Consider the following 20,717-nt stretch of genomic DNA (forward strand, 5'->3'; position numbering starts at 1 on the left):
ATTTCCTCCTGAACCTGCTGTTACTGTTAAAACTGGCTGGATAAATGGAGCAAGAGTGCTTGGCTCTTGTTGCTGCCTGTGTTCAAACTTCTCAATTGCTAGTGCAACAATGGATGCTGAACAGGCGTACTGTGATATTTGCAATAGCAAGGATTCTTCAGCGGAGGCACTTTCGCCGATCAGCTGCAGTGCTGAGGCGCATCCTCTCAGCTAGCGTTCGTCGTAAGAGAGCCTTGCTACGGCTTCATCGCAATGCTATAGTCTCTGTGGTTACTATGGTATACTCATCTTCACCTGCACTGCACTATGAGCATGAACTGATGGCCCTGTCTGAACGATCACACTGGATGCTTCCAAGATGCAGTGAATGGTGGGAGCGAATGATTTCTTCAGAACAGGATGATAAGTGTTGGATTTCTTTATTCAGAATGTCACGTTCTACACTGATGTATATTGCTGAGGAACTGCGTCCTGCACTACAGCGTCGAGACACCGGCATGAGGTCACACATTCCTGTTGAAAAAAGGGTAGCCATGACCATTTGGAAACTTGCACATCATGACAGTTACAAGACTGTCTCAGAGCTCTTTGGGGTGGGAATTTCATCAGCATGCTCCATATTTGAAGAGGTCTGTGAGGAAATAAATAGTAGGCTCCTGGCCCAAACAATTTTGCTGGGAGATCCACAAGATATTATGGAAGGCTTCAAGGATATGGGCTTTCCCAACTGCCTTGGTGCAATTGATGCAATACATATCTCCATTCTCTGCCCCCCCTTCTCTGCTGACTCCTACATTAATTGCAAAGGCTTCTATTCAATGGTGTTGCAGGCTTTGGTGGATAGTAAATCTCGTTTTACTGATATTTATGTTGGATTTCCAGAGAGATCTCATGATTCCCGCATCTTGCATAATTCTCCTTTTTTCAACAGCATGGATGAAGGCACATTTGGCCCACAAACTCCAACAGTACTAGAAGGGGTTTCAATGACTCCTGTTGTCATTGGAGATCATGCATACCCACTTCGCCCCTGGCTAATGAAACCATATCCAGCACCAAAAACTGGGGCCCAAGAAAAGTTCAATGATAGGCTTGCCAAATGCCGAACATGTGTGGAGAGAGCTTTTGGGGTCTTGAGAGCTCGCTGGAGATGTTTGCAAATGAGACTAGATGTGAGAGAGAAGCTCATTCCTGTGGTCATAGCTACATGCTGCATCCTACATAATATTTGTGAGATCAAAGGTGATGAGTTGCTAGAACCATTAGAGAGTCCTATAGCTGCTGATACCCAGAATGCTTCAGCCAGGCCAAGGGTGCCACTGTCAGAAGCTGGACTTACCAAGAGAGCTTGCCAGATCAGGGCAGCATATTGCTCCTATTTTGAAAAGAACCATCTCTAGAAGAACAGACACTTTTGCCCATGTAATTTCAATGTGAGTGGCTTGATTATATAATGATACAATACTATCACACAACAATGTATATTACATGGTACTTTTTTACATCAAAATAAAAAGTTATGAGTATGAATAATCTATTGCCTTATTACGTAAGATACCTGTTCACGGTCACTTATTCCTTAGTCACTTTCCAACTGGATTATTGCAACACACTCTACACTGAGCTACCTTTGAATACTTGGAAGCTTCAACTGGCACAGAATGCAGTGGCATACACAATTCTGGTGCTCCAAAGTTTGCTTGTGTAACACCATTACAGTGCAAGCTGCATTGGCTTCTAGTATGCTTCCAAGTGCAATTCAAAGTGCTGGTTATCGCCTTTAAAGCCCTGCATGGCATGGGGCCAGGTTACTTGTGGGACGGTAGTTTTGTGCTTGGTAGAATTTGGAATGGACTTTGGACATAAAGTAGGGATCTGGTCTTAGCATCACTTTTATCATAATGAAATATACAGAGATTTAAAACTGAAAAGACCTTTAGTTCCTGACCCTTCTAGTGAAGTCAGTCCTATCAAAGAAATTAATAAGGAACTGTAGTATGCTAATAGGGAACTGCCTAATGAATTCAAAGTGAGCAGCCATTAGAGTCTGAAGATTCAGTGCCAAGTCCCATGAAGAGACTGGGGTGAGAAGAGGCTGTGGCTTTGAGGAAACAGTGCACATGAAAATTGTCAGATAAAGATGGCCCTCATCTATCTAGGAGGATTGAGTCCAAAACCATTATCTATGTAATCTATTAGTTGCTAGAACTCTAACCAAGCCCACTTAAAGGAATCTCAATAGTTGCAGATCTTTTGTTGGTGGTGCCACAAGTATCTTTTTTTCACACATTCAAAGGCACCCCAAATCAGATGATAGATCAGTGGTGGTTGGGCTCTGAAAGGCCAAGCGGATTTCTACTTCCAGGCCTAGTAGGGCAGAACTCAGATGTTCCCATTCAATTTCCCAGTCTCAAAGTTGCAGCTTAGAGGACCAGAACTCAAAAAAGGTCCCTGTTCAAGTTCCCAGTCTCAAAGTTGTAACCTGTCTGGCTCCAGTAAAGAATTTTGCCTTTATTGATGTTTGGCCATTTCAGGAGATGCCACAGGGTCCTCACTCATCTTTACAGGGCAGAGAGCCATGGTCTGCTAGGACAGAATGGAGGGATTAAAATCACCAATACTTTGAATATCTTCACTTTGTTTACTGTTCTGGATAGCACTGGTGTCAAAGGGAATGTATAAAGCCAACTATGGTGCTACTAGGGCATCATTCCCCTCTGCTCTGTGGTCTTGAAAAAAATCACCTCGGTGGTTTTCTGCTATTGCAGATAGGTTGATCAAAGGGAACCCATCTTTTTGCAATCTTGTGAACAATCTGTAGCTATAACCATTCATCCTGAGACAAGTGCTAATCATTTTGCTATTAACTATGATATTCAGTGATCCTTTTATCTACTCTGTTGATATGAATAAGCATTTATTCACATGTCACCAGTTCTTTGGCTTTTTGTAAAGATCCCTTGATCTGGTTCTCTCCAGATTGTTTATACAAACTCTGTTCGTTATATTATGTATTCGCACCAATAGGTGCCACCCACTAACCTGATGTAAAAGGGCTTTCAGAGCCAGTCATATTACCCTTAACTCCAGCTGTCAAAAAGCAGTGTCAGTTTATGATGGGACTACAATTCCTGGACCATGTTTGACAGGCTGACTGGTATTCCTTGCACCAGATTGGCTGGGGTTAGCCACTAATACAACAATTGATCTTTAGTTGGCATCTTATGAAGTAGGAGCCACCAGAGTGGTTTGAGATAGAAACAAGCCCATAGTACTGAATCCAGAGCTGCAACAATCATCTATTATATCTTGCCAGTATCATGAGGGTTGGGTTCCTGGATGTTAAGGTCTTCCTCACAAGGTGTACACGAGAGAGGAATACTTTCCCTTCCCCTATGTTGATGGTAATTCCCTGATGAGGAATATATTCTAAGGGTATGAGTGTGCTCTTGGTGAATTTAATAATGAAACTCCATTCCTGGAGGCATCAGAATGAGGCTGTTCACTGATCTCTCCATGTAAGGAGGTCTGATGAGATTGCCCAGATGAATAAATGTAAACAACCTGAATCCTGAGGTGTTGCACAAAGAACTTTGATAAATACTCTGAGTCTGAAAGCAAGTCCAAAAGCGAAGATTTTAAATTAGAACTGGTGCCTCATGCATGTAAATTTGAAGAACTTCCAATAGGAAGACCTGATTAGGATGTGTGAGTAGGCCTCTGATGGGTCCATTGAAGCTAGAAAATTATATGTTGACTTCAGCCAATGTCTCAATTCCAAAAGATTGGGGCGTGTTCAGCAATCTAAGATTCCAGATGGCTTTCTATGTCTTCTTTTTCTTTGGCTCTGTAAACAGAATGAAAAACGTGCTGGAAAAATTCTCATGTACAGGGACATGCTCTATGAAACTAATGTCCAGTAAGGGAGTTATTAGTTTCTTCATTCTGAGCTGCTTCTTTTTGTTTTTGGAGATGGAGGATGGCAGGAACCTGTCTTTTTATTTTCTTGTGAATTCTAGCATATATTCCAACTGAATAGTCTGTAAAACCCATCTGTCCTTGTATGTGGTTTCCAGATATGCCAACATTTTTTCAGTCTCCCCTCCCCCAGTAAGGTAGTGTTATCAATTTGAGGGGCATTTTCCTTGGTTCTTGCCTTTCTGCCTTGCCCATTAGTTATGTATCTGTGTTGGCAGGCCTGAGAACTCTAGTAGTTATTTTCCTATCTGCTTCCTGACTCACAAAAAGATTGGAGTGTAGTCTGTGGACCAAAAGAATGAATATTATTTTCTTTTGTACCTTCTCACCTCCTTCTCTGGAAGTAACACAATCTCATTTTAACCTTGTTTTCTACAAGGACTGAGTCAGCATGGTTCCCCCAAATCCCTTAACTGCAAAGTAGGTTTATAATTAGTAGTCCATTTCTTAATTCTTGAACCACAAGTACTTCTGTGCTAGCACTCCATAAACCATGGATCTGTCTGCAAACTGTAAGGAGTCCTTAGATATGCCTATTTATAAATTCTGCTGTTCTGGCTAATTGGTTCATGCCTTTCTTAGGGATATGGCTTCTGTTAGCACTCATGGGAGGAAGTCATGTGTCCATATCACCAAAGCCCAGGTAATGATGGAACAGACAGCTGCCTTGATTTCCAGTGCAGCTGCTTTGTATACTCATTTCAGGTGGTCCCCAGGTTAAGAATGCCTGGTTTACAGACAACCCATAATTAAGAATGGAGCGTACTGTAGCAAAATTCTAGTTAAATATACAATGATTCGAGTTAAATACACAATGATTTGAGTTAATTACACAATACTATATACAGTATTATACAATAATACTGTTCTGGCTTACATACAAATTCGACTTAAGGACAGACCTTGAGAATGGAACTTGTTCTTAAACTGGGAACTACCTGTACTATGTCTGTTCTACAATCTGTTGGATTTGTGAGCGCTCCTCCCTGCTTTTTTTTCCCCATCGATTCAATCATGTCCAATTTTCAGAGTCTGCCTAGACAACTCCCTGCAGTTTTCTTGGCAAGGTTTTTCAGAAGTAGTTTGCCATTGCCTCTTTCCTAGGGCTGAGAAAAAGTGTCTGTCCCAAGGTCACCCAGCCGGCTTTGTGCCTAAGGCAGAACTAGAACTCAGTCTCCTGGTTTCTCCGATCCCTTAACCACTATACCAAACTAGCTCAAACTGAGAGACCTTGGGAATGGAACTCATTCTTAAACTGGGAACTACCAGTATTGCATTTGTTCTACAGTCTCTTGGATCTGTGAGCACTTCTCCCTGCTACTGGTTCATTAATAATACTAGGTGTTAATTAGTTACTCCATGATATCCTTGAGAGGGAAGTACAACTTCCTTCCCAATGTGGAGGATACATTAGGTTTGGCTGTTCATCAAAAATGGCATTCTAAAATCTGTAGGTCCTGTAGATCCTGTAAAATAGCAGGATCTTGTGATCCCTTACAGTCAGTGATAGCACAGCTGTCCAGTCCTACCTTCAGACTGAGCATCTTAGCTGATCTCTTAGCTGCCTGGAAATAAGTCAGTATTAAACAGCCTCTAATATGAAAGTGTGGATTACATAAAATCATCATCTGAAAGTTCATCTGAATCTGAATCCCATGAAGAATAGGCCTCAGATGTCTCACATACTTTCTTGCAGGAGATTATAATTCCTAATTATCTGTATTTTTTTAATGCAATAAACTTAGTAAAAAAAAAAAAAAACTTTAATATGCTGAATGCTGAAAAGCCCAAAGGTAAGGTGCTTTTACATTTCAGTCTGTCTTTGTTTCTGACATACAGTGAATTCAGAAAGTATTCAGACCCGCTTCACTTTTTTTCAATTTTGTTATGTTGCAGCCTGATACAATCGTTCAAATTCATTTTTTTTCTCATTAATCTACACTCAGCACCCCATAATGACAAAGTGAAAACAGAATTTTAGAAATGTCTGTAAATTTATTAAAAAGGAAAAACTGAAATATCACATTGGCATAAGTATTCAGACGTTTTACTTAGTACTTTGTTGAAGCACCTTTGGCAGCAATTACAGCCTCAAGTCTTTTTTGGTATGACGCAACAAGCTTTGCACACCTGGATTGGGGGATTTTCTGCCATTCTTCTTTGCAAATCCTCTCAAGCTCAATCAGGTTGGATGGGGACTGTCGGTGGACAGCCATTTTCAGGTCTCTCCAATAGGGTTCAAGTTAGGGCTCTGGTTGGGCCACTCTAGGACATTCACAGAGTTGTCCCTAAGCCATTCCTGTGTAGTCTTGGCTGTATGCTTAGGATCGTTGTCATGTTGGAAGGTGAACCTTCAGCCCAGTCTGAGGTCCTGAGCGCTGTGGAACAGATTTTCATTGAGGATATTTCTGTACTTTGCTCCATTCAGCTTTCCCTCAACCCTGACCAGTTTCCCAGTCCCTGCTGCTGAAAAACACTGCCACAGCATGATGCTGCCACCACCATGCTTCACTGTTGGGATAGCATTGGGCAGATGATGAGCGGTGCCTGGTTTCCTCCAGACATAACATTTAGAACTGAGGCCAAACAGTTCAATCTTGGTTTTATCAGACCAGAGAATCTTGTTCCTCACAGTCTGAGAGTCCTTCAGGTGCTTTTTTGCAGACTCCAAGCAGGCTTTCATGTGTTTTGCACTGAGGAGAGGCTTCCGTCTAGCCACTCCGCCAGAAAGCCCAGGTTGGTGGAGGGCGGCAGTGATGGTTGTCCTTCTGGAACTCTGTCCCATCTCCACACAGGATCTCTGGAGTTCAGTCAGAGTGACCATCGGGTTCTTGGTCACCTCTCTAAGGCTTTTCTCCCCCAATTGCTCAGTTTGGCTGGGCAACCAGCTCTTGGAAGAGTCCTGGTTGTGCCAAACTTCTTCCATTTGAGAATTATGGAGGCCACTGTGCTCTTGGGAACCTTCAGTGCAGAAGAATTATTTTTGTAGCCTTCCCCAGATCTGTGCCTTGCAATAATCCTGTCTCTGAGCTCTCCAGACAAGTCCCTTTGACCTCATGGCTTTTGCTCTGATACAGTATGCGTTGTCAGCTGTGAGGCCTTCTATAGAGAGGTGTGTGCCTTTCCAAATCATGTCCAATCAATTTAATTTACCACAGGTGGACTCCAAGGTGTAGAAACAGCTCAGCAACAATCAAGAGGCACCTGAGCTAAATTTCAAGTGTTGTTGCAAAGGGTCTAAATACTTATGCCAATGTGATATTTCAGTTTTTCCTTTTTAATAAATTTACAGACATTTCTAAAATTCTGTTTTCATTTTGCCATTATGGGGTACTGAGTGTAGATTAATGAGAAAAAAAAATGAATTTGAACGATTGTAGTATCAGGCTGCAACATAACAAAATTGAAAAAAGTGAAGGGGGTCTGAATACTTTCCAAATGCACTGTATACCGTGTCTATTTGCTTTCTGCATCTCTTTTGCTCGTGTCTTTTAAGGTGTCTTGTTTTTTTTTTCTTTTTTCATTTTCACATAGGCACAAAAAGGATTTTGAGTAAGCGGAAGTTGGAGAAGAGTAGGATTTGCTAAATGAGCTTCTGGGGGTAAGGATGACTGGTCTTCTCTCTTCCCACTTGCTCTGGAATGGCTTCTTTTCCCCTGAGCTGATTCAGTATTTCATATAATTCAGCTCTGGGGACTTCCACTTAAGGTTGAGCAGGGCTTGAGCTCCCATATTCTGTATGGGTAGACTGGACCCAGCAGGAGCCTATTTTTCCTCGGGATCCTAAGCTACCATTGCTGGGCCTGCCCAGGCCAGCTCATGGCTACATCCTCCAACATATACATGTTAAGCTCCTTAGAGCAGTTCACAGCCAAGAAAGCAAGATTCTCACCAACTCAGAGTATGCAGCTTTATTACAAAAAAAAAAAAGGAAATTATGTTACAGCATCTAAGAAAGTAGATATGTATACCTTAACCCTCATTTATCATTGAGTATGTTATAGTGGAGCCTTCCTATTGCCATCAATCTTCTTTCTGAGTCTTGGTTTAATGGGGATGATGTTAATTGTTTATTTAATACCACAATGTTCATTTGTTTTTGTTCTGCAATATTTTGGAAGTATCCATTTTGGTTCCCATGCTCAGAAAATTCCACCAGTCTAGTTTGGTGCTCCCAGTTCTGTTAACATTCTAACAATGGAGAGAAGGGGAATCTCTAAGGCCTGCTCCTTGCTGTAGCCTGAAGGGCTTGAATGTTGTGCAGAAGATTTTTTTAGCCTCTGTAACATTCCTGGTCATCGGAAGGTTGCCATTGTTGGTGCTACCTAGTGCTGGCTTAGCTACTGGAGGGACAGTGCTATCGGCATCACCTGGTGTTTGTTCAGACTACTGGAAGGTTGCTGCAGCTGACATCACCTGGAGCCTAGTCCATCAGAACAGAGAGGCTGCCAGAGGACCAACAAGAAGAGCTTTGGCTGCATTGTAAAAGGCTCAGTGCCAGCCCTGCCATTTGCCTCCTCTACTCTGATCCAGTGCTTCTGGAAGCTGTTATTCCCCATTTCTACTTGAGGGGGCTGGTGGTCTCCAATCCTAAGCTGTCAAGTAGTCTCTCAGCTATGGCCTGTTTTCTGTGCAGTGATCCTTTACTTGTTTGCTAGCAGCCCATAAAATGGAGCCAAGATAAAAGACATTGCTTCTTCTAACAGGCAGAGCTAAAGATTGAAATGAGAGGTTTCCTCCTCAGGACAAGAAGTCGTAAGGCCTGCTTCCTAGGTAGAAGATGTGAAGTTAACCCTTTCCTGTCTGTTTACTGCTAACCCTATGATAGATGACTGAGAAGATGATGCTTAATTTCCTATGCTATGTGCTACTACCAGTCTTGTAAAACATTTCTTGTGGTGAATGTTCAGATATGAGGTTTTGCATCCTCGTGTTCTAAGACAGGACACGGCTTTGATGAAATTATAGTATCAGATAGAATATCCAGTTCTCTACCTCCACAATTCCAGCTGTTTCTTTCCAATTCTGTGGTGTTGTAATCTGCTAACTTCAAATACAACATAAGATAATCAAACACTGTCTTTAATATGAAAGTATCACAAAATTATGTCAAGTTAAATTACAAATTCTGTTACAAGCAGATTTATTTAGCCAGTTGGCATGGTGAAGAAGCTGGCTATTTTTAACTTAAGTAGACATGTCTTCAAATAGAGAGAATTAGACATAATTTAAAAATCAGTGGGCAGTAATGTACAACCTTTTTCTTTGATTATATAATTCCAGAATACAGATTAGGAATCTTTTTTTTAAGCATACCCATATCTGAATGCACAGACAAAAAAATCAGCTTCCTATTTCATGGCAATCACAATGGAAGTATGATCTTAAACAAGTAGCCTCCCTTTGCATTCTTTGAGTATATAGTCCCATGAAAGATTTTCACCAGTTTAAATTATCTAAGCAATAATGAGATTAAATGAATATATTTATTATTTCCATTCACATTTTTCTTTGATTCTTTAAATTAGAAAAGCTGAAATACGGTACCATACAAAAAGGGTTCACGTTACCAGTCTTTTTTCCATTTTTTTCTGGCTGCTTTAGTAGTCTCTCCAGGAAATGTTTTAGTTTCTTCTAGAGCTAGGATGATACTACATCCTTCTTACCCTCACCCCTAGGGCTTACCATGGTCATCTGCTCTCTACTGGCCTCCCTGCGTATCTGCCTGGAACGACATCCACCTCTGGTCTCCTTCTTCTTCTGCCTCCTTTCGTTGGCTGTTGCCTTTGTTGGTTTTGCTGCCTACATCCAGTCACATGATATTCATAATCCTGATGTCAAAGAGGTGAGCTAGAGATTAGAATTTTAAGTAAAAATTTAGGCCAGCGCATGGGATGAAATTGGATTTCAATTGTTAAGAGAAAAAAGCAGGAGAAATCTTTAAGAGGCATGAAGGAAAATGCAGTATGGATACATTATTTTTCCCTTGCTGTTTTCCAGATGTTTAGGTTGATTCTCTCTAATGGACGGGTCATTGTACTGATGTATTCAGGCTGATTGGCCACAGTTCTATTTTCCTATAATTGTCTTCTAACTTATACATAAGTTACAATTAAAAAAAATTAAAATAGTTTTTTTTCAAAGGAAGGTGTCCTTGAAAATATAATGCTGAATGTTCTAGCACTTGGAGCAGAGAAAGAAAAAAATTAATTCAATAATGCTATTTAATTTTTGCTTTGATTTTTGAAATTAGAAAAGCTGAAATATAGTACCATACAAAACTCAAAGGGTTCATGTTACCAGTCTCTTTTCCATTTTCTTCTGGCTGTTCTAGTAGTTTCTCCAGGAAATGTTTGTTTCTTCTAGAGCTAAGATGATACTACATCCTTCTTACCCTCACCCTTAGGGCTTAGGTTTTGCTATGTTATCTCCAATTCAGAAATCCAGAAACTCCCTCATTGTATTGTGTACTGTTTGTGGCCTCTGTTCTGAATAACAATTAACGAATAGGATTTTAAAGGTGAGGCCATATGGAGTTGGATAGATATTTTAAAGGAAGAAGCAAAAAATGGGAATAGAAGCAATTCTCATTCCTTTTTCCCTTATATCTAAGGACTGGGACTCTCTGCTGAAGTCTCTGGCACATTTAAAGTTCTGTATCCCAAATAAGACTCAGGAAAATGTCACATCACCTCCTTCCATGACAACTGCTGAATCCCCGACATCAGTATCTATCATGGTTGGCTTGACTTTTGATCTCCACAATGGCACAGATCTTCCCAATGGTACACATTTAGGTCTGACCATCAGTGGGACAAAATTGGGTCTCAGAGGTGAGTGATTTTCCCCCCACCAAATCTATTTCAATATTCTCTCAAATATCTCAAGAATTTTGATTCCTTGCTCATCTTCTCTTGACATTTCCTTCCACTAACTCCATCCACAGGTCCAGATGCCCAGAAATCAATTCATCTCTTGGCTGTTATCACAAATTCATTATCCCGTGAGAACTGCCTTAACATCATTGCACCTTCATCCCTTCTCCCCAAGACCAGGTGAGCTAATAGGAAGGGGCACTGTTGCAAACATTTCTTAACTCATTAATGTAATATTCCATTTTGTTCCCAGAAAGCCACCAAAATGTGTAACAGGGAAACAGCGCATGAATTTGGAAATGTCAGGGATTTGCTATCAATCACGTTATCAAACTAATCCTGCCCTATCCAGCATGCTAGATCAGGTAAGATAGGTGTGGGCAGTGGTGGTATGGGCAGTATCTGGGTATTGAGACCAGTTTGCTCCACAATGGATGATCACAAGGGAAAAATTATTCACTATCATTACTTCTACTCTCAGGCGGATCGTACCCTCTGCAGCCAGCGCCTCCTCATGACCAGTGCTTTCCTTCTCTGCCTCTGTGCCATGCTGTGTTGTGCAGCTGGCCTATATTATCGTCTCCCCAGAGACAAATGGGGGCAAATCTAAGTGGATCAAGCCAGTGCTATTCATTCTACATTCCAGAATACTCAGGTGTCCCAGCTGTGTGTCCTCCCTTCTCTATACAGCTATACTATGTAAAATTCACCATTTTGTAGACTGGAAGCTAGACAGTAGAATGGTTGGTATATGAATAAAGTTGAACTGCTATTTTGGTTCATAGGAGAGATGATAAAATAATTTATTAAATACAAAAGACTGAGACTTATTTGTATTTTAAGTGGCTATTCAACTGATAAAAATTGTATAATATATTTCTTATATATTACTGGAATTATGTTATATATCATTGAATAGTGTATATTAACCTAATGAATGATCAGACATTGTTACTAAAAATTCCACTATTAGGAATAATTATATAAATATAATTTACTAATTCCAGATCCAAACTCATGATTAAATAATATAAATAGCGTCAAGCAATGTGCCAACAAGAAACCCTCATATTCCTTCAAGGCCTGCTTGTTTTCAGTAAAATACTATATGTTTAGTATCTAGAAGAAAGCCTCAGTTAATTAAATTGGACTGGTGTGTATAGATAGAACAGCAACCTGGACTTTTGTTTATTTAAATTATGTTCATATTATTTATATTCCAGTTTTAAAGTAAAACACACAGCCCCCAGCAGCAATGTTAACATATGTAATAAATAAAATATAAGCAGACAATTTGAAATTAGTATAAAAATTAAAATGAGAGAGCAATAACTGGGAGACTGAAAACTTTAAACTTTTTCAGCAACTTCTTGAAAGTGGAAATTAGCTTGGTATATTTCCACAAGGAGGAAACACCAGCTGTGGTACTGCACCAGGAAAGATCTACAGGTAGTCCTTGAGTTACAACCATTTGTTCAGCAATTGTTCAAAGTTATGATGCCGCTGAATGAATAGTACTTATGTGCGGTCCCCAAAGTTACAGCTGTTGCAGTCACATGATCAAAATTTGGCAGCCCACCCACACTTATGACTGCAGGGGTGCTTCAACTCGCCCCACCTACCTATCTCCCCCATCTCTGACCCTTTTGGCCACTCTGCACAGCAGCACTCCTCAGTGTCAGCACTGGGGCTGAAGTAGAGGCTCAGGGCCTTCAGCAGTCTCAGCCAGCTGCCATTGCCCTCAGGCCTCTACTTCAGCCCCAGCACCACTGAGGAGTCCCACCTCAAGCCCCAGGCCATGGCCAGCCACCACAGTCCAAACCCCTGCTGCCCTGCGCTCCACAGGCCCTGCTGCGCCTAGCTGACCTTAGCCATCTTCCTCCTGCTGCTGACAAGGCACGCCTGGCCTGGCCCTATGGAGGAAGCTGCTGGCCATGCCAGGCCTTCTTCCCAAGGCTGCTTGCATCATTCTCCAAATAGCGTGCCCTGTTCTTGTGATGCTTTGGAAGGCCTCAGAAGCCTTCTGAAGCATCGTGAGAATAGGGTGCGCTATTTGGAGAATGGCAGGCACACTATTCTTGCAATGCTTTGGAAAGCCTCAGACGCTTTCCTCAGGAAGAAGGCCTGGCATGGCCAGCAGCTGCCTCATATACTTGAGGCCTGGGGGCGGTGGCAGCCAGGTGAGACTCCTGAAGGCCCCAGACCTCCCCTTCATCCCTAGCACCATCGCTGAGGAGTGCCACTGCAGAGTGACCAAAAGGGCAGAGATGGGGGAGGAGATAGGTGGGGGGAGTTCAAGAGGAGGCAGAGGCAGTCCCTTACCTTACTGAGGCTCAGGGCTAGGAGACACCAAGCTGGGAATGGCTTGGATCAGGTGGGTCCTCACCTAATGACTAGAGGGATTCGGTTAACGATGGCAACGGGGAGTGCTGGGATTGCCATCACTAAGCAATGCTGTCATGTGATGTTTTGTCTAATGACCGCATTGCTTAGCAACAAAAATTCCTGTCCCAATTACCGTCATAACTCAAGGACTACCTGTATCTCAACTACTGCCAGCTTAACCTTACTCAAGAGCAGTACCTAAAGGAGACTGTCAGACACAAATAAAATGTAAATATTTCTATGCTACCCTCTCCATCTCTCAATACGCTTTTTCCAGAAAGCACATAGATTTCCAGTTTTAGTGCATCTTCAAGGGATAGGTAGAATAATCCTCAGTGTAAATGTTTGACATACCTGAATAACCTCTTGCTTTAAGTAAGATCAACAGATGCTAATTTCTACATATGATAATACTTGTATTACTAATTCATATATGAGGATCAGTTTGTACATCTGAGTAACCCAACCCAGCTCATACATAATCCAATGATGTGCTTGGCAGAATTAAGAACCTGCAGCCAAAAAACTGGCTAGTCATTTCAAATTAATATGCCAAATCCAGCTACAACTGCACATCGTGTTTACCGCTGCCCTGTGAACAATGCTGCAATAACAGCAAAAATTGCAATAGGTAAAATACACCTATCTAACCTATTAACATTGTGTCTTAATTTTCCAAACTAGCTTGTTTTCCATCTATGTACCCAGCTATATATTTCTCAGCTGTTATGTCTCTAGTGTTTCCCAGGCCCCAGTTTCGTCTCATATGTCCTTGCCATCTCTCTGTTATTCTGCCTAGTACTCCTCCTTCAAGCTGCAACATACCTCCCTAATCTTTTTAAGCAATATAATTATTTTATCAAAGCTCTAATTTGCTCTCCCCGCTAATCTGTTTTTTCAGCTCATGTCTGAACCTGCAGCCACTCTTGGCCGTCTTTCTGGACTCCCTGTTCCTTCGCCTCTCTCCCTCCAAAGGCCACGTGTAAAGTCTCAGACACCCCCTCGACATGCCCCAAGTTCAACCTAACCGACGAACTCCCTTTTCCTCACGGAAGGCGGGCTGCACACGAAACCCTCGCAGTAGCTCAGCCAATCCGGGTCAACGACGTCACTGGGATAAACAATCCCAGGTCGGCTGCTGCAGTCGCATCGGTGGAGTTAGCCAGGCCAATTCATGTGATCGGGGGCGGGAGGGGGGAAGGGTGACGCGCTTATTTCAAAACTGGTGGGTTCTGTCATCTAACCCAACGCACGCTTGGAAGTGTTCTCTATTGTCCTTTCGTCCGCTATTTGGAATTTGATACTTACGCCTAAAACAGCGAGTGATCTAACTTCACCTCGCTCATTTTGACAAAAGAGGAAGGAGCCCGTCCGGCACGGGCCTGAATCACGCCGGTGTCAAGGTGTTACGAGCTGCACATGAGGTGAGGGGAAGGGCGCGCTGAGAAGACTAGAAGAAACTGGAACGCTGGGACGGGAGGCTTGAGCTCCGCCCTCCACTGGAGGGCGCGCATGCACCCAAGCCCCTGCAGTGACAGTTTAACTGTCGCTCAGCGCGCCCTTTATTTCCCCTCTTTGAACAACTGTCATTGCTCCCCCTCGTCCCCACTTCTCTGCGCGCGCGCGCCACATCTTTCTAAATCTTGCCCCAGTAACAGCTGAGCGATAGGAACTCCGCCCCTAACCCCTTCGGCCTACCAATCAAACCCCACGCTCTCACATATTGCCCCAATCAAAGCACACCTGAGGGCATGTTGGCGTCCCAATCTGACTTCTTTCATTGAAGCGCCGTTATTTTTTTCCCAGCCAACCAAGACGTCGATTTTGTTTGCACTTGCCCTCCCCCATGTTTTTCGTCCAATCCCATTCTTAGGCAAATTTTAGGGTCCCACCCCTCACTTTACATATTGTCAGGGTAAGCGTATCCCGCCCATCACCTCTACAACAACCCAATGAAGGCGGGCCTTGTTCCTTCCCTCTTTTTACTGCGCGTGCGTTGTGTTCCATTCAGTAATGCCATCCTACAATTGCTTACGGCACGTTCCTAGCTCCTCAGTTCGCGCTACTCACCTTTTTCTCAAGAATGACCCTAGCAAGGACGCATGCGCACAGTTCCCCTCCGAAGCGTTTTACGCACCAGGCTAGTTAAGTTCGGGACAATGTTCATCGCTTATCCCGACTGTGGCGCATGCGAGTTTTCACTGGCTCCCGCCCCTGACGCATCGCGCGTGCGCGCTCTTCTTCGGCGCCCCCTTCCCTCTACGCATGCGCTTGACGTTTTCTCTGCCTTGGTTCCGGTCTTGCTCCTGCCTTGGGCGCCATCTTGGATTTGGGGACAACTGGAGTGAGTGAGAGGGAGGGAGCAGACGGAGGAACCCGAAGGCAAGAGAGAGGGGAGGGGGGGCCGCATAGAGTCAGGCCCCCCACCCCCACAGCACCCTCCCCTATAGAGATTCCCTCCCTTTTCCCATTCTTTCTCCCCCCCAATTCCCTGGATCTGAAAGGATTTCTTTGGCTTCTATAGGGACCACTCCACCCCCGCCCACCTGACCTCTCATTCCTTTTTGTTCCCCCTCCCCCCCTGCCGGTTTCCGTTAAGGACCTCTGTAAATCTCGTTTGCAGAGCCTTGTAATTCTGCTCCTCACCCGTTATCTGTAGGTCCCTTATACCTCATCTATAAACATCTGTAGGCAGTCGCTAACAGCTGGAAGGGACTGCAGCATCCTATTAAGTCCATGCCTTCTTTCCCTCAGAGCTCATCCCTTGGTCTCTTGCAAAGCTTCTTGGCTGATATAGATTGTCTTCTCCCCACTTCTAATTTGGGGTTTTCCCTCCCCCTCCAAACCCCTGAATAGAGCTATTACAGAAGGGCCCGAGACTCCTGCTACATCCTTTTACAGGGCTACCTCCATCGCATTCCCGGTTACCAAGCCACTTGCATGCCTTCACTTCTGCAGGACATTTTTTTTCCTATCCAAACAAGAGGGAGAGAGGGAGAGGCTTGAAGTGGGGCTGTAGATACCCTATGTCTCCTATCCAGAGGCCTTCCTTATCCAGGGGAACCACTGACAGTTCCCTCTAAACCCTCTTCCTTGATTGGAGGAGTAGGGAAAGAGGAGGTAGTTGGGGGTATTCTCCCCACCCCCAATATCTTGGAGCTGGAGCCGCAAGGGGAAGAATATCTAGGCAGCTGCGGAGACTCACAGGTGAGACCCAAGCACGCAGATAAGGGAGAGGGGGGAGAAGGGTATTTTTGTGGGATGGGAAAGCTGGGCAATGGGAAGAGAAGGTAAATGTTTAGATAACAAAAGAGATTGTATTGCACCAATTAAGAAAAAAATCTGATTTTCTTTCTGTCTGCTCTCTCCTATAATTGTCCTTCCAAATAAGTCAGAAATTGTATTGCCTTGGTTGGGAAACAAATTCTGTCTCCTCTACATGCTTTTCCCTCTTTGAAAGCTTTGCCAGGTAAGAGACCAGGAGTTCTGTTTTCCAGAGCTTGGGGTCTGGGCCTAATACCTTCCTGCAGGGGGAAAAAGGATCCTAGTCTTTCATCCCAGTCCTTCATCTATATTCATCTCTTAAAATTAGGAAAGACTTCCATTAGGGTTCCTCACCCTCTTAGTTTTGTCAGCTTTAGACTTTCTTTCCTTTGGAACCTGGGAATCAGGGAACCTGGGAATCATATCCCTGGTCTGTTAGACTTTTTCCTCCTTGGACTAGTCGGAGGCCTTAGCTCCTATTCTGCTTTTAATGTATCTTTCAGTGCTATTTTATGCCCTTATATATTCCTATAATGACAGGATTTGGGATGTTAGTATCAGTGAGGTATGTAAAAATGGGGGGGAAAGCCTATTATTGGGTTCTTTTAGAATCATTCAATTTTGTTCTTTATTGTAAGTATATGTTGATCACATTCATACTGCTGAATAAAGAAGCTAACATAATTATGAAGAAAGGTTGGATGTATTGTCTTGAAAATATCATAATTTTAACTATCTCTCATTTACAATTCCCAATCCCAAATTATTTAGCAGTGCTAGGACAACAAAGATAGAAGTGCATTAATAATAATATTATATGTATAAAAGAAAATCAGTTCCATGGGCAAAGAAATCCAACTTCACATTCAGTGCATATACTGATTATTCAGATAGTTAACTTTCATTAGTTTCCATTTTAATGTTTAATTCTGACTTCCATATGTGAAGCATTAGAGTGGTAAAAATGCTGTTTAGAGACAGTGTTTGTGAGGAACAGGATATAGCAGGATAGGAAAAAGCAGTTACTTTCTCCAGAATGGAAATGGATTGGTCTCTTCTCCTCTGTCCCAGAAATATGAGTGCTGGTATCTTATACTAGTTGAAACAGGACTTCTTCAGTTATCTAGGCTTCTTGTATAATTGTGTACATACTGTATCCTTAAACATGAATAGCCAGTGTTTATCAAGAACTATTGGTGAAAAGCATTAGGTTTTAGGGCTTCCATTTTTATGGATATTTTTTGACCCTGAAGAGATCTAGAGTGTTTTCTGCTCAAGAGGGTCGTATGGTGTTGGGACATACCTGCTCACATTAGAAATTAGAAAGAAAGCCAGTTATAACAGTTATGTCTCATGAGGTACACCCAATAAAATTAATTTCAATTTAAATGTCTTATTTTAGGGATGATTTTGTGTATCATATTCTTGTCAAAATGAGTAACTTTTTGCAAGCTATGTAGGCTTGTGCAAGTGTTGCTTACACCTATTCTAATGACAGTATTGGTTTTATTGTCTAAAAAGAAACATACAATTTATAAGTCTACTGGTTGCTGGAGTCTTTTCAGATTTCTTGCCCACTAGCCTCTAACTTATAATTAGTAATTCTTTCTGTTTTGAGTTTTGTGCATCTTTGAAAATAAATGCCCCAAAGTTACTAACCTACCTTTGCTTTTTAATATAATTTCTATTATATCAGCAGCCCATAAACATTGTTTCCCTGGAGATGATTCTTACCACACACTGCTTGGGCAGAGTCCCCTTAAGAATTCTGGCATATTGGGATCAAATAAGCATGTTGGTGCACAATGCCCAAGCTAATGATTGGTTCATCATGCTAATAGGAATTGCTAAATAACAGGAAACTGGTCATATTTTAATTAGTGTTATATCTGTATCAGAATTTCTGGATTGTTGGTCCCTTGACAAGCTAAAGTTTTAAGTGAGGACTTGTTGTTGTCTTAAGATTCTAGCTTGTTAAAAGAATTTCAAATCAAGGATTTTGGTTTCAAAGAAACAGTAAACTAACCACTAATACTGGTTTCCTGGTTTGTTTAGCTCCACCCACTGGCAGGCAGATCCAAATAGAAGCAGCTGGACAACACATACTACCAGAGTATAAATTAGCCCATAATTATAATTTTTCTATGGATACTAATTCATGAAAAAAATCCTTAGGTACTAAATCCTTAGTTTTTTGTAGATACCTTGTGGCAGAGAGTTTCCTCTGGATTTCCACATTAAGAAAAACAAGATGTAGGAAATTCTTGTTCTGAACCAAATGATAGCCTTGTGCCCAACCGAGAAGAAAGCTAATGTATACTTCTGTCTAGCACAGATGAAATTTCAAAGAGGAGACTCAGTCGGTATATTGTGACTGTGTTCGCCTCAGTTTTGTACAGCTTACCATAGTGTGCTATAAGCTGGCAAATGCTAAACTTCTTTAATAAGATGGATTTCTTTATTTACTCATTGCAAATTTTAGAATCATATTTGACACATGGATAAATTATGTGCTTTGTAATATCTGAAAGGACACTTATGAAAACTTCACATATTGACAGAACTTTTAGATCTCCCCCCCTCCATTATAACTTCCCTTTCAGGTATAAGTGAAAAGTGGAAGTGCTTTCCAGAACATCCAAAACTTCTCTTTATTTTTACCCTTTAATTCCTGTTTTGGCGAGGTTGTATATTATATCCTTCTCATGACTGCAGCACATTTTCCCTTTCCAGTTTCCCACAGTGATGCACTTAACAAATGGAACAGTTTAGGCAAAAATCTAGTTTCCTTGCTGGTCAAATAAAACATTGGTTAGGGCATTAATTAAAATTGGAAGGAACTCACCTATCCTTTCTTAAGATAGTTTTCTTATGGTTGCAGCAAAATCTCTGAAAATGACTGCAGTGTGTTCCCAAAGCATTATTTTATCACATGCTGTTGTAGTAGAATACAACCCCTAGGGGTTGCTCCTGAGTTACCCACAGGTGCCTCAGTAAGCACTTTCTTCTTTCAACTCAGAAGGTCTTGAAGTGAAAAAAGAAGATCTTTGGTATAAAAGCTTCTTAGAACCTTTGACAGGAAAAAACAGCCAGTGCAGGGTAATTCAGGATATTTGAGTAGGGACACCTAGGCTACAATCTTGTGCTGCTATTGAACCTCTTGGGAATTGCATTTGACTAAATATGTATAGAATAATGCTGTAGGGGGAGGAGAAGACAGAAACAGTAGTAAAGTCTAAAACATGGCTCATTGGATTCTCTGTCCCAAGGCACAATCTCAAGCACGTGACGCAGCAGCCATCCTGTTTCTAAAACAAGTCTGAATCTTAGAAGCCCCTGATGGCTCATTGCCTAAGAACTCTATATATACTACCTTGAATTCCATAGTAGCAGAAAGGTAGAGTTTGTACCTGAGAGCTATAAATAAAAATGCCTTTTTAAAAATGAGTGAAAGCAAGACATTTTTAGCTTTTGTGATTCTAGTGGAAATTTGCAGGAGAGTACCAAAACATGAAAGCAATGAATGGGCAGCCCTACTGAAGTTCAGCTGCTGTCCTGCTTTATCAAGAGTATTTACAAATCTCATGCATGAATATTTAAGTTTGAAAAGGTATGAAGGGGTGTGTGTAAATATGCCAGTATTTCCCTTAGTTGATTCAACATCCTAGGCCAGGGTACCACATTATAATCAATGGTAGGTGGTATCTATTAAAGACCTGTACAATACCATTACATGGGTTCTAAGATGATTACAGCCCAGGTTTTTTTAATCTGTGTTTTTTTTAAACCATCACATTTGTTTGGTTACCAGTATGCAAATAGCAGTAGATAATTTTTGAAGACTAGGAGCAAAAACAGTTGCTGGTGATCTTTTAGAACTAAAGAAGATTTCAAATGTACTGCTGCTGTAGTATAGTTCCATTTCAGAAACCAGAGTCAAGCTACAGATATTGGTGAGTCTGCCTCTTCTTTCTGTGATTGAGATGGATCTTCTTTCATTTTTCCATCTCTGACATTGTCAGCTCTAGCTTTTGCACAACAAAAGCTAGAACTTATTTTCTACTCAATTTCTCCTAAGATTTCCATCAAATCTTCCATTTTATCCTGCTTTAATGGCCAAAGAATAACTTTATCAGAGTGAGCAAAATAAACCTAGAACAATCAACATGTCTTTATGCATATTGTAGACCACTGAGAGACCACTGGTATTTTTCA

General features: G+C 41.8%; 2 protein-coding genes and 1 long non-coding RNA gene across 5 annotated transcripts in view; 2 read left to right on the plus strand and 1 right to left on the minus strand.

Annotated features, from left to right (window-relative positions):
• Positions 1-379: 379 nt before the first annotated feature.
• On the minus strand, positions 380-15,462 carry LOC148215699 (uncharacterized). The gene is made up of 3 exons (XR_015796500.1): positions 15,309-15,462; positions 9,664-9,828; positions 380-513 (listed from the first exon to the last, which is right to left on the minus strand). It is a non-coding gene; the product is annotated as an uncharacterized LOC148215699 (long non-coding RNA).
• Positions 9,665-14,446, plus strand: TMEM219 (transmembrane protein 219). Of its 2 annotated transcripts, XM_007424332.4 has the most exons (5): positions 9,665-9,823; positions 10,592-10,811; positions 10,925-11,033; positions 11,107-11,218; positions 11,335-12,224. In XM_007424332.4, exons 1-5 carry the CDS (start codon positions 9,665-9,667, stop codon positions 11,461-11,463), a joined length of 729 nt encoding a protein of 242 aa, XP_007424394.1. In that variant the 3' UTR covers positions 11,464-12,224. The 2 variants fall into 2 exon arrangements, with proteins under 2 accessions (XP_007424394.1, XP_087998738.1); XM_088142612.1 differs by lacking the exons at positions 11,107-11,218; positions 11,335-12,224 and adding an exon at positions 14,140-14,446.
• A 182-nt stretch (positions 15,463-15,644) lies between the features above and the next one.
• Positions 15,645-20,717, plus strand: part of TAOK2 (TAO kinase 2) — a 39,245-nt gene continuing 34,172 nt past the window's right edge. Inside the window, exon 1 of one of the 2 annotated variants that reach the window (XM_025164162.2) lies at positions 15,645-16,445. The gene's annotated coding sequence lies outside the window, so the exon portion shown is untranslated. The remainder of the gene's footprint in view (positions 16,446-20,717) is intronic. The other variant, XM_007424330.4, reaches the window with a different exon arrangement.

This window comes from Python bivittatus, unplaced genomic scaffold (genome assembly GCF_059951505.1).
Source record: "Python bivittatus isolate LINGU-HERP-01145 unplaced genomic scaffold, Pbiv_v1 ctg000440_np1212, whole genome shotgun sequence".
Classification (NCBI taxonomy): domain Eukaryota; kingdom Metazoa; phylum Chordata; class Lepidosauria; order Squamata; family Pythonidae; genus Python; species Python bivittatus.